This window comes from Rhineura floridana, chromosome 1, assembly GCF_030035675.1.
Source record: "Rhineura floridana isolate rRhiFlo1 chromosome 1, rRhiFlo1.hap2, whole genome shotgun sequence".
NCBI classification, from domain to species: domain Eukaryota; kingdom Metazoa; phylum Chordata; class Lepidosauria; order Squamata; family Rhineuridae; genus Rhineura; species Rhineura floridana.
Genome location: NC_084480.1, coordinates 125,329,040 through 125,342,738, shown reverse-complemented (window position 1 = coordinate 125,342,738; position 13,699 = coordinate 125,329,040). Strand labels below are relative to the sequence as shown.

The window sequence follows — 13,699 nt, the reverse complement described above, 5'->3', positions numbered from 1 at the left end:
ACATCCGCAGACGTCATGCTTCTCGCCAGAGCGCTCGGAATGTTCATTTCTACAATCCACATTGTGCCATGGGCTTGAGCCCACACTCGGCACCTTCAATGGACTCTGTTGCCCTTTCAAAAGGACATTGCCAGCTCCAACCATCGCAAAGTTCATTTGAGCCCCGCACTGCGTCTCTCCTTCCGCTGGTGGACCAAGGTTCAACACCTCTCCAAGGGCACGTCGTTCAGAGAACCCCGCAGAACCGTTGTAACCACGGATGCCAGCCTCATCGGTTGGGGAGCCCACTGCAACTCCCAGTACGTTCAAGGGGTTTGGTCCACCGCAGAGCAAACTCAAAGCATCAACTGGCTGGAGCTAAAGGCTGTCCACTTAGCTCTACGTCATTTTCAGTCTCTGTTCCCTTTGGACCATGTGCTCATTCGAACAGACAACATGTGTGTAAAATCACATTTGAACAGACAAGGGGGCACCAGGTCTCGTCCTCTGTAGGACTTAGCCTCCCTCATCTTTGTCTGGGCAGAACAACATCTACAATCCCTGAAAGCAGAACATCTCAGAGGGATTTGGAATGTGACAGCAGACTGGCTCAGCAGACAACAGGTCTTTCCGGGAGAATGGAAACTTCATCCAGTCATTTTCCATCGTCTCCAGTGTCGGTTCGGCGTCCTCTCAGTCGACCTGTTTGCTTCCAGTCGCAATTGCCAGCTTCCCAGGTACTTTGCCCGATACCTGGACTCAACAGCGGAAGCAGTGGATGCTCTGACAACACCATGGCCAGACGGCCTCTTGTACGCCTTTCCTCCCATACCATTGTTAGCCAAAACCTTGAGGAAGGCGCGAACCGAGAGGGCACAGCTGGTTCTGATAGCACCATTTTGGCCACGCCGACCGTGGTTCTCAGATCTTCTGGCAATGTCACTGATGGATCCTTGGACACTTCCAGTCAGACCAGACCTTCTATCCCAGGGTCCAGTATGGCACCAGGACCCTACTTGGCTCAATCTAACAGCGTGGCGTTTGAATGGGGACATTTGAGGTCAGCTGGACTTTCTGACGCTGTGATTGATATTATTTTGGCCTCGAGAAGACCATCTACCACTCGTATTTATCAACATACCTGGGTGGCTTTCTCCAAGTGGTGCCAGTCCCACCACCATGATCCATCTCAGGCCACTGTGCATCAGGTGTTGCAATATCTCCATAGCGGCTTTATGATGGGACTTCGACCCAACACTGTACATCGACATGCGTCCACTCTGTCGTCCATTCTCTCAGTGTCCTCTCCTGGAGCTCATATTTCCTCACATCCGTTCATCAAACGATTTTTGAGGGGAGTTGCCCTACATTCTCCAGCTGTTGTCCATAGGTTCCCCTCATGGAGTTTGCCGAAAGTTCTGCAGGCTTTGCAACGCCCTCCGTTTGAACTCATCAGGACTGTGCCCCTACGTATGCTGTCCTTCAAGGTCTTGTTTCTGATCGCAATCACATCTGCCAGACGCGTTTCGGAGTTGGGCGCATTGTCTTCTGCTCGACAGCTCTGCGTCTTCCATAAGGACTCTGTTGTGCTGAAGACTGATCCTTCCTTCCGTCCCAAGGTCAATTCAGTTTTTCATTGCAACCAGGACATTGTTTTGCCTTCCTTTTGCCCGAATCCTACCCATCCTCTCGAGAAGGCTTGGCATTTGTTAGATGTCCGGAGGGCTCTCAAGACCTACCTGTCTAGGACCCAAGAGATTCGACGAACGGAGTCTCTATTTGTATCCTTTCATCCAAGGTCTATGGGGCATAAAGTATCCAATCCTACCTTATCCCGTTGGTTAAGGGCATGTATTACGTTAGCATATGAGTCTCTGAAGCTGTCAGTTCCAGCTAGTATAACGGCTCATTCTACCAGGTCAGCTGCCACTTCGGCTGCCTTTGCCACTAATGCTCCTGTTGCCGATATTTGTAGAGCTGCAGTCTGGTCCACCCCACACTCGTTTATAAGGCATTATAAAATTGATCGTTATGCCTCTGCTGACGCATCTTTCAGCAGACGAGTGTTGCAACAGGTTCTTAATGAGGATTAACACGTGGGTGGTCCCTCCCTGTATGGGCTGCTTTGGTACATCCCGTAGTGATGGCCCACCTCCTATGGAAAATGTACCATTGGTCTCACCTGAAAGGTGATTTTCATAGGAGTGGGCCATCACGACCCTCCCAGTTGAAGGATGACTTGATATTTCTAATGGGTTACATATTATTGTTACGCTATTATATTTAAATGTAAGAGTGAAGTCAAGACTTTTAGTTCTGTTATTATTGTTATGTTAGAGTCATGTTATTATGCATGCGACTATTGTGTTATTTTCCTGGCGGGTCTGTTAGCCTTGTTCCTGTATTTTTAGATTTCTCTTTTTAGATTCGCTACGAATGAACTGGAGAGTGGGAGGGGCATGACGCCCCTAGTCTTGACTTCAAAAACATTCTTGCCTTCGCACGATAGGTGGAACTATTACCCGTAGTGATGGCCCACTCCTATGAAAATCACCTTTCAGGTGAGACCAATGGTACAATTTCTGGTATCTGTAACATCCTGGATGTGCCACAAGCAAAGTGAGATGGAGTAATCCATTGTCATTGCTAGAAAGAACAGTACACCTTCACTCCATCATATACTAATGTAAAATGCAGTTACTAGTAACTGCATTTTATGTATAACTAACAGAGCTAATGATAATCCTATTAAAGGAATAAGAAATGTACATAAACAGTTTGGGTCCAATTGCGTTTTTGTCCAGGCAGAATCTACTAATGGGACTTGGACCTAGTTAAATCTAACACATCTCTGGGAGCCAGGGTGGTCAGTCTGTTAACACTGCATCTCCCAAGTATTGCACCTTTACAAAATAGGGAGCTTTTTTTAGTCCTCTCAACAACTGAAAAGTTCACACTGTGTACCATGAACAAATGCAGCATTTGTGGAAATCTAGACAGTTTATTCTCTTCAGCTAGAATTATACCATAAAATGCACATATAATGAAGCCCATTTGATAAATTACTTAGCAGTCTGCATGGCTCCATTCTCCTTTGCTAATGTTGGAATTGCTGTAATGATTACCAAAGGATAAAGCATACAGTTACAAGGGAAGATACTTATAATATTATATTGCTTTGTATTTTTATATATAATTTAATCTCTTGTTTTCAAATTGTTGACTGAAGTCGCTGTTAAATTTGGATTTGTAGTCCTTTAATTTCAGGATAGCCACATGACTCTTGGTGTTTCATTTGATTATAGGCTATCTATCAAATTTAGAAATGCTAATATCAATAAGAAGAGAAGCCTTTGTACTTTTTTTTAATTACAGCAGGTAAAACACTTCTGAAATATTTTATACTTTAACTCTCTGTTAAATCTGCAGAGCCATCAGTTCACACCTGCAGACCTGTGGTTGCTCAGTAGTTATAGGAAGCAGCACCGAAAAAGTTAATAAAGTAAGCATGTTCTATAGGTAATATGGAAACAAGGATCGTGGTTATCAGGGTGGACAGTGTGTTAGCTGAAATCATAAACGTGGCTATTAGTGGTGAAAACAGGGCAGAACTGCTACTTTCCCCCCTAGAAATTGTAAAATTTCATTGTTGTGATATTGGAGGTAAATGATCAGTTGCACTTAGTCCAATCTTCACATTCACTTTTTTATTCACTCAGAATAAAGTAACAGAAGGATCTTGGAGCAGGAAAAAAAATCGGCAAGAGCAACAAAACCCATCTAAATTCAATTAATGAATGAACAAGCTTCCCACGATCAGAAAAGATGGGAAACTCTGACTACAGAGAATGGAAGCTTGTTGTTTTCTTGGCCACTCTCACATGAAGGAGGAGTAGGGTGTGTTTGAGCCCAAGGCCCATTGTGGTTTGTTTTTGCCTCTTGAACTGGAACTATATGTTCAGTCTCCACAAAAAAGAAAAGAAAATGAGACTTTTTAAAATGTCTCTATTTGGCACTATGGTAGGCTGGACATCTCTTCTAGTGATGTCATGGACAGTCCAACAGAAGTGGATGCCCCAGTTGGAGGGAAAAAACACATTAGTCTAGACAAAAAGTATGCAGTTTGTATGTTGGGAAAACAAGGTTCCTCACAACTAACTATATAATTGGGGGAAAGATGTTTGGGTCCCTGCAACACACAAGTAACAACTGCCCAGTTACTATACAATATAACCACTTCTGATATTGCCAGTTTTTCTCTTTACTAAATTTCCGTGCCTATAATATTGCAATGTTCTTGTATTACAGATGGTACGCACACTGTGCCTCTTTCTCTCTTCAGCAGAGCGGAAATGTTCTAGGCTGTGCAGAAATGAAACCTCCTTTAAGTACGAGTCGGGTCTTTTTGTGCAAGGATTGCTCAAGGTAAAGTCTTTCATTTGAACTAAATTCTATGAAAAGCCAGCATCTTGAGTTGCTCATTTCTGTAATCAAAAGAACTAATGTTGTGCTTAGAATCTTCCCAGTATTTCTTTATTGTTATTATGTCGATCTGTCCTATTTCTGATCAGATGTCTTCTCTAGAGATATACGATTTTCCTGATGCTTTCTTCTGTTTGGATTTTTCCTTTAAAATTAAAATGTAGGTTTCTCCTTTGATATTTTAGCAGGCAGAGCTCTTAGCAGGTTTTTTCTCCAGAGTGAGGAGGTTGGAGGGAATTTTTCCAATACAACAAAGGAAGCATCGTTTTTAAGTGCTAATCTGAATTAACACTTACTGCTGCTTTCTTGGGAAAATGTATTTTCCTTATTTGTTCTTCTCTTGCTATGAGGAAGAACGATTAAATTGGCACCTTTCCTTTCCTTCTTCCGCACACTTAATGAGAATGTATTCTGAAAGGTATATTTGCAATTGATATCATTGTTATTGATACTTCTTTATTTAACAGAATGTATATACTGCTTAAAGGCTCATAAGCAGTTTACAAGAAAATTATTTCCATCACATTTTACATACAATAACAATATAGATTATATGAAATATATACCTGTATAATTATATAAATATATACAGTTATTTTCATTAGATTTTAGAAATCTTGTATCATAAAAAAGTAAACAGATTAGTTTGCCAACCAAAACTTTGTCAGTCCAAATTCAACAGATACCTTTAAAGCAATCATGGGCAAATAACTTCAGAGTGGAGGCAAACCAATGGATAATGTGGTGAACAGAACTACAAACCGCAGTTCTGTTTCCCTCTCTGACAGAGGCAAACAAGGGCTAGTTGTCGCTCAGAAGGAAGTGTATCATGTTTGTGGCTGAGCAGCTGCACATCCTGAGAACTAGTTGGGAAGGGAAGGAGAAGCAACCTAGCACTTTGTTCAAATGCTCAGAAAAGTAGGAGACATAAAGAAACTCACATCTCCCACTGCAGTAGTACTCTTGCCCCTGTAATAAGGCCTGTATCATCATTTGAGAATCCTAGTGTGAAATTAAATCTCAGTCATACTTTTTTAAAACTTGGAAATAAGTTCCAGTGATTTCAGTGGAGCTTCCTTCCGAGTTTTCTATAAGGGCACTTGCTGTTTTGACCATGCTGTTTAAATCAAAAGCTCGCAGTCTGTTTTTATGGGTCTCCTGTTCATGTTTACTCATACGTAAGACTTGCTAAATCTGCAATCTTAACCAGAAGAAAGTCCCATTGAATTCAAGGTAGATGGGATTAGGATTGTGTCTTGCATTTTGTATGGAGAGCATTTGAAGTCTTACTGTTCAGTACTTGGCAAGTTTACTCATAAGTTAGTCCCACTAAGTTCAGTGGTATATACTCCCACATAAATGTGCATAGGACTGTAATCAAAACTGCAATCCTAAATCAACATACTAGGGATCAAGTCCTGTTGAACTTAGTGGGATTGTAAATATGCAAAGAATTGAACCATAAGCCCTTCAGTGCTCTCTACTCAGAACACAAAATCAGTATGACAGCCTTATTTTTTAAATTGAATTGTCATATTTACTGTATTACTTGCATATATGATAGTAATTCCCAACTGTTTAAATAAATTATAATCTGATGGTGTTTTTTAGTTCTTAATTCTTGTAACTCTTTTTTTAGTAACTAGGATACTTTGTTTTAATGTGACAGGATGTTACTGGAAGCTTTGTATTGCCTTTCCGTCAAGTGATGTATGCCCCGTATCCTACCACACATATCGATGTAGATGTCAACACAGTGAAACAGATGCCTCCATGCCATGAACATATCTATAATCAGCGGCGTTACATGAGATCTGAGCTAACAGCATTTTGGAGGACTGCTTTGGATGAAGAGATGGTTCAGGATACCGTTATCCATACAGATGACAGCTTCACTCCTGATTTGTATGTGTTCCTTTAGCATTGCTAATGGAATAGCTGTGTAACATCCATGGAGCCAAACCTTCCTTAGCAAACATAGCAGAATTTCAGATATATTGTCTGCACTGGCACCTATCATGGTTTAAGTGTGGTAGCTGTGCAGCACTGGATCCATTTTGCCAGGGAGGATTTCTACCCTGAAATTGTCACTGATGTTGGCCAGACCATGAGACTGAATTACTTGAGGGAGATCAAAACAGTCAATCTCTTGCTTTCCCCAAAGCATGACTGACCATTTATTCTTGTTCCCTCCAATACCTAAGATACTTCCACAGAAATGAGGATATGATTTCTGTCTTCTCTCTCCCAAGCATTGTTCTGAGTTGTTCTTTGTTAGGCTAATGGTGTGAAGGAAGATAATCAAAGTGCTACAACAGGGTGGGGAATTTTCAGCCCATGGCACAGGTCCCAATTTGGCCTGCAAAGCTGTTTCCCCCAAACCATGCGCACCTTCACCACATCTGACATCAGTTGAGGGGCTGGTGGAGATCCGGCTGTCAATGCGCAATCAAGAGCCTTGAAGTGCACTCCTGAATCTGTATTGGCAAGGAAGGCTTGCTGTCACCCCCAATCAGCTGATAGGCCATGAGAGAAAGCCAGCTGGGATTAGCTGCACTATGGAGTTCCCCACAGAGAACTCTGTAGCCAGCTGATCCCAGCAAAAAGCTGACTTTGAAAGCTTTTTGGGCTTTCCCGTAGATGAACTGCAAGACATAAACCACCCAGCTTTCTCACACAATAAATTCAACACTCAGGATCAGTTTAATTTATTTTTGATATAGATACTTTATTTAATCAAAACATAACATATAAAATAAAAATGAGGAAATAGAGGAGAAAAAATAAATGAATGAAAATTAGACATAAACACACATACAAATAATCCAAATTTGGATTATTACATTTACAATCCCTGGGAAGAATATTTATTGATATTGGAGGGTCATAACATCTCCTTTGTTTCGTTTGTAAGTATCAGGATGTTGTCCTCAGAGTCTTAAGATATTCTCACTTGAAGCTGAAGAGTGACTAAGAATTCTAATAGTGGTATATTTCACTGGAGGCATTTGAACATTGTTGTCATCATTTATATGTAAAATAAATTTTTGACATGTAGTTGAAAACAGGTTTTTTTTGTCCACTACTATACCTTTTTTGTTAACTTTTTTAGCAGTAGCTGTGGACCCAATATGACTGTACCATAAATCCTTATTTAACCCCTTTAAATATTTCAGTTTTCTTGCAGTAACCACACTGGCAGTTAACAATATATATAGAATCAACTATTTATCCAATCTGTCTTCATTTAGCTCAACCATATCCTCAGTAATGTTAACTCCTGTTGGATCAGACCCATCTAGTCCAACACCCTGTTTTCACAGTGGCCAACCAGATGTCTATGGGGAGCCTGCAAGCAGGACCTGAGCACAATAGCACTCTCCCCACTTGTATTCCCAGCAACTGGAATGCAGAAGCATACCACCTCCAGTAGTGCAGGAAGAGCATAGCTTTATTCTCTATTAATTTGTCTAATCCTCTGTTAAAGCCATCCAAGTTGGAAGCCATCATTACCTGTTGTTGGAGGGAATTGCATAGTTTAACTATGTATTGAGTGAAGAAATAGTGTATTTCAATGGTGTGAGGCAATATGAGAGCTCTTTGATACTGGTCTGTGATAGTTCGTATATGCAAGTTGTCATTTGAGGTTGCAGTCATCATGCATGAATATGCATGTGTGAACCAGCATGATAATTATAGTCAATATAATCTAGTCTATTTTGTACAGTAAGCATTTTGTATTTCTGTAAAAGTATTTATAATAGAACTGAGGAATTTGACAGCTGTAGTTGAATTATCTTTTTTATTTACTCTACCCTTTTTATTTTGTTTCACATATGAGAACAGTGGCATTCTCTGTTTTTGAATGCTGTAAGAAATACACAATTACAGTTATCAGGTACCAGCTTAACTTTGTGTTATAATGAAAGTCAACATTCTACTTCCTCTGTTTGTATTTTTTCAGGAATGTTTTCCAAGATGTCCTGCACCAAGACACGCTAGTAAAAGCCTTCCTGGATCAGGTAACTCTTCATTCAAATGAGTGGATTAATACCTGCCATGTTTTTTAAAAAAACTGAAACTTCTTTTGTGTGGTTGTAGAATATTTTTTAAAACACAAGTGGTTTGTTTTGTGTAGTATTTTAAGAGAGGCTTTAGAGAAAATGCTGTAACACTAATGACATTAAGACGGGCAGAGCAACTCAAATGCTGGGAAGCTGGCAGAGGGGGGGCAGCTCAGGAGGAGCCGGCGGAAAGCTCTGTGGGATCCTCCTCTTGCTTGGGAGCCGCCAGCCCAGAAGAGCACTGGCTCCATCAGGAGCAGTGTGCAGGAGCCAGCCAGAAGCACCAGCTCCAACAAACAGGCCTCCAGGGAGTAAGTGCTTCCCATAGATCATGGGGAATAAATAAAATTATTTTACTGCACCAGGCTTTGGGGGGGAATCAAGACCTCGGGGGGGCAGCGGTCTGAACGTGGGGAGGATCTCATGTAAGTCCTTCCCACAGCTCCTTCCCCGCCACGCTCACAGAATGCCCTGTTTTGGGGGATTCCGCCAGCTTTTGCCTGCTCTCTGTCCATCAGACTGGCCATCCCCAGTGGACCCCTGGCAGCAATGGCAGGCTCTTGGCAGCACCACAGCTCAGCTGCATCAGAGGGCTGCTGCTGGCAGAGCTTGGTGCAATCCGGCATAACTGAGCCTGTTGGTGCAGCCCTGACTCCATGTCATTCAACTCACCCCAGCCTGGCAGAAAAGTGAGTTGGATTGTGTCCTTACTTTCTGTTTTTGTCCCTATTCTGCTCCTTAAAGTTAGGTCCAGTGGCAGTACCTAGAAAATAAGCAAAAGCTTCAAATGTACCTAAGAAATGTACAAATAAAATATTTATTTTTAAGAATGGCTTGAGCATTTATTTCTCTGATGATGATTACTATTACTATTATTATTTGATTTCTTACCTGCCCTTCAGCATAAGATTGCATGGCAGATTACAACAATTTAAAATTCAGTATTAAAAACAGTTTAAAATTATTTATTTATTTATTTAATATCCCACACTTCCTCCCAGAAGGAGCCCAGGACAGCAAAGAAAAACGCTAAATGCTTTTTAAAACATCTTAAAAACAAAAGACTTTAAAACATATAAAAACAAAACATCTTTAAAAACATCTTTTAAAAACAACTTTAAAAACATCTTAAAAAGCCATTTCAGTACAGGCGGAGACTGGGATAAGGCTTCTACTTAAAAGGCTTGTTGAAAGAGGAAGGTCTTCAGTAGGTGATGAAAAGATAGCAGAGATGGTGGCTGTCTAATATTAGAGGGAGGAAATTCTAAAGGGCAGGTGCCACTACACTAAAGGACAGCTTTCTATGTTGTGCAGAGCGGACCTCCTGATAAGATGGTGGACCTCCTGATAAGATGGTATCTGCAGGAGGCCCTCACCTGCAAAGCGCAATGATTGACTGGGTATATAAGCGGTCAGACGATCTTTCTTTTTTTTTTTTTTTATATAGTTTTTATTCAAATTTTTCCAAAAAACAAACAAAACAAAGTAAGAAAAAACATAACAATACTACAACAAAAAATAAAAATAAAATGGTTGACTTCCGATTTGTCACAGATCAGCTATAAGTATATAATATACATCAAACCTGTCCCTTAATATGTACATACAGAATCCCTTTTCTCCATAAGCTGTCTTAATTAATCATCAAATCCCAGTATCATCATTTTATTTTGATCTTTCGACAAAAAGTCTAAGAGAGGCTTCCAATCCTTAAGGAATGTATCTGTCGATTTTTCTCTGAGTAAACACGTCAATTTATCCATTTCTACTAAGTCCATTAATTTCAGTAGCCATTCTTCCATTGTTGGTATTGATTCCATTTTCCACTTTTGTGCATATAATAATCTTGCTGCCGTAATCATATATAATAATATTCTTCCATATTTCTTTTCTATTTGTTTATCCATAAAACCCAGTAAAAAAAATTCTGGTTTTGACTGAATATTTATCTTTAAAATTTTTTGCATCTTCCTACCTATCTGTGCCCAGAATAATTTCGCCTTTTTACATGACCACCACATATGATAAAAAGATCCTTCTTGTTGTTTACATTTCCAACAAACATTAGAGACATTACTATACATTTTTGACAGCTTTTCTGGAGTCATGTACCAACGGTACATCATTTTATAAAAATTTTCTTTAAGATTATAACATATAATGTAAATTTCAAGCCTTTTTTCCACATATTTTCCCATTGATCCATTTGTATGTTATGACCAAAATTTTTTGCCCACTTTACCATGCACTCTTTTACTTGTTCTTCCTCCATATCCATTTTCAATAAAAGTTTATACATTTTTGCAATTATGTTTTCATCATTTGTATACAAACCTATTTCAAAATCAGATTTACTTATTTCAAACCCATACATTTTCTTGTCCATTTTATATCTTTCTAACAATTGTAAATAGGCAAACCAATGAAAACTATATCCTTCCTTTATCAATTGTTCTCTCTCTTTCATTGTGTATTCTCCATGTACATTTTCTAATAGTTCTTGATAAGTTAACCATTTCTCTTTTCCAGACAATTCTCTTCTATAAAACGCTTCTTGACTTGAGACACATAATGGTATTTTCGAATAAAACCTTGGTTTGTATCTATTCCATATTTTCAACAGAGAACGTCTTATAAAATGATTGTTAAAGTCTACGTTTACTTTTACTTTGTCATACCATAGATATCCATGCCATCCCCACTTCAGATTGTGGCCCTCCAAATCCAATAGTCTTTTATTCCTCAATAAGATCCATTCCTTTATCCAGACTAAACAGCAGGCAGCAAAATAAAGTCTCAAATTTGGTAATCCCAGTCCTCCTCTTTCTTTAGCGTCTTGAAGTAATTTAAATTTAACTCTTGGTTTTTTTCCTTGCCATACAAATTTAGAAATATCTTTTTGCCATTGTTTAAAAGGTAAATCAGAGGATATTACAGGTATTGTTTGAAACAAAAACATCATTCTCGGTAATACATTCATTTTTATCACAGATATTCTACCCATTAATGACAGTTGTAGTTTATCCCATCTTAGCAAGTCTTTCTTAATCTCTGTCCATAATTTTTCGTAATTATTATGAAACAGCTTTGAGTTTTTATTTGTCATGATGATGCCTAGATATTTCAACTTTTTTTCTATTGTAAAATCTGTCTTGTCCATTAACTCTTTCTGTTCCCTTAAAGTTAAATTTTTCACCAACATCTTTGTTTTTTGATTGTTGATCTTAAATCCTGGTAACGGTCCAAATTCTTTTAATTTGTCCATCAATATATGAATTCCTTCCAAAGGGTTTTCTAGTACAATTATCAAATCATCAGCAAATGCTCTCAATTTATATTCTTCTTTTTTTATTTTTAATCCCGAAATCCTTTTATCTTGCCTTATATCTCTAAGCAGCACTTCTAAAACCAGAATAAATAAAAGGGGAGATAATGGACATCCCTGTCTTGTACCCTTTTGTATTTCACATGAATCCGTTAAGTCTCCATTAACAATTATCTGGGCCTTCTGTGATGTATAAATCGATCTGATCCATTTTATAAAGTTGTCTCCAAAATCCATTTGCTCCAAAACCTGGAACATAAATTTCCAATTCAAATTATCAAATGCTTTTTCAGCATCTAAAAAAATCAAAGCTGCTTGTTTATCATTTCGTTGTTCTAAATATTCCAACACATTCAAAACATTCCTGACGTTGTCACGTAATTGTCTTTTAGGTAAAAACCCTGATTGATCTTCCTGAATAAATTGTTGCAATATTATTTTCAATCTTTCAGCCAAAATCATTGTAAAAATTTTATAGTCATTATTCAGTAGAGATATTGGCCGATAATTTTTTGTTTTAGTTAAATCTTGGTCCTCTTTAGGTATTAATGTTATATTAGCATTTTTCCAACTATCCGGTATCTTTCCCTCTTGCAAAATAGAATTCATTGTAGACTGTAAGGGTAGCAAGAGTTCTTCCTCCAAACATTTATAATACATTGCAGATAGCCCATCTGGTCCTGGCGCCTTTCCTAATTTAATTTTATTTATAGCTTCAGATATCTCTCTTGACGTAATAGGGTCATTAATAACTTGTCTCTGAAAATCTGTAATTTTCGGCAAATTCTGTTTAGATAAATACTCTTCTATTTTTTCAGATGGAATTTCTTGACACTTATACAATGTTGAGTAATATTGATGAAAAATCTTTTTGATTTTTACATTATCTGTCAGCGTCTCATCTCCTTCTTGTATCTTTCAGGTATCCCGGTCCTAAGCTGTGTAGAGCTTTGTACACCAAAACCAGAAACTTGAACTTGGCCCAGTAGCAGATGGGCAGCCAGTGCAGTTCTTTCAGCAGCGGGGTGATATGTTGGCAATACCCTGCCCCAGTGTGCAGTTGCACCGCCACATTTTGTACTAGCTTTATAATTACAATCACAGGAAGAGGGTGGGTCCTGAAAACATATATTTCAGGCATCAAAGACCAGGGCAAAGATGTATATCTTCAGCATATAACAGTCTATGTAGTGAAGGTGCCAGACACATCTCTGTGGGAAGGGAATTCCATAGCCTAGGAGCTGCCACAGAGAATGCCCTCTACCGGCACTACTCCCCCCCCCCAAACTCCTGAGGGTGGTGGAACTGCCATAAGGGCCCATTCTGCTAATCTTAACACCTGAGAGGGTCTGTAGGGAAGGAGATGGTCTTTCAGATATTTGTGGCCTAAGTTGCTTATGGCTTTAAACCCTAAACCTTGAAGAATAATAGTAGTAGTGGTGGTAAACAAGCCACTGATATCAGGGACACTTCTAAAGTTAGGTTAGGGAGCGAGACTCAATTAAATAGTTTGTTTTCTGCTGGTACATGAATACAAACGTCTCTGTGTCTTATCTTATTTGTTTGTAAAGGCCAATTTAGTGTGGCAGCACCTATCCTGTGGAATTCCCTCCCCTTAAATATTAGACAGGTGCCATTTCTGGTATCTTTTCTGCCCCTATTGAAGACTTTCCTCTTTCAACAAGACTTTTAAGCTGAGACCTATTCCAGTCTGCGTCTGTGTTAGAATTGCTTTTTAATATGTTTTTTAAAAACCTTTCTTTTTTCTAAACAATATGGGGTTTTTTAACCCTTTTTATTTAAGATGTTTTTAAAGCTTTTAAAAAAATGTTTTTAAAGTTGTTTTATT

General features: G+C 39.0%; 1 protein-coding gene across 3 annotated transcripts in view; it reads left to right on the top strand.

Moving 5' to 3' along the window:
* C9orf72 (C9orf72-SMCR8 complex subunit) overlaps positions 1-13,699 on the top strand; it is a 49,994-nt gene that overhangs the window by 31,761 nt on the left and 4,534 nt on the right. For all 3 annotated transcript variants that reach the window (XM_061631487.1, XM_061631476.1, XM_061631494.1), the window contains exons 6-9: positions 3,409-3,481; positions 4,288-4,404; positions 6,131-6,366; positions 8,426-8,483. In XM_061631487.1, coding sequence (XP_061487471.1) covers positions 3,409-3,481; positions 4,288-4,404; positions 6,131-6,366; positions 8,426-8,483 — 484 coding nt within the window. The remainder of the gene's footprint in view (positions 1-3,408; positions 3,482-4,287; positions 4,405-6,130; positions 6,367-8,425; positions 8,484-13,699) is intronic.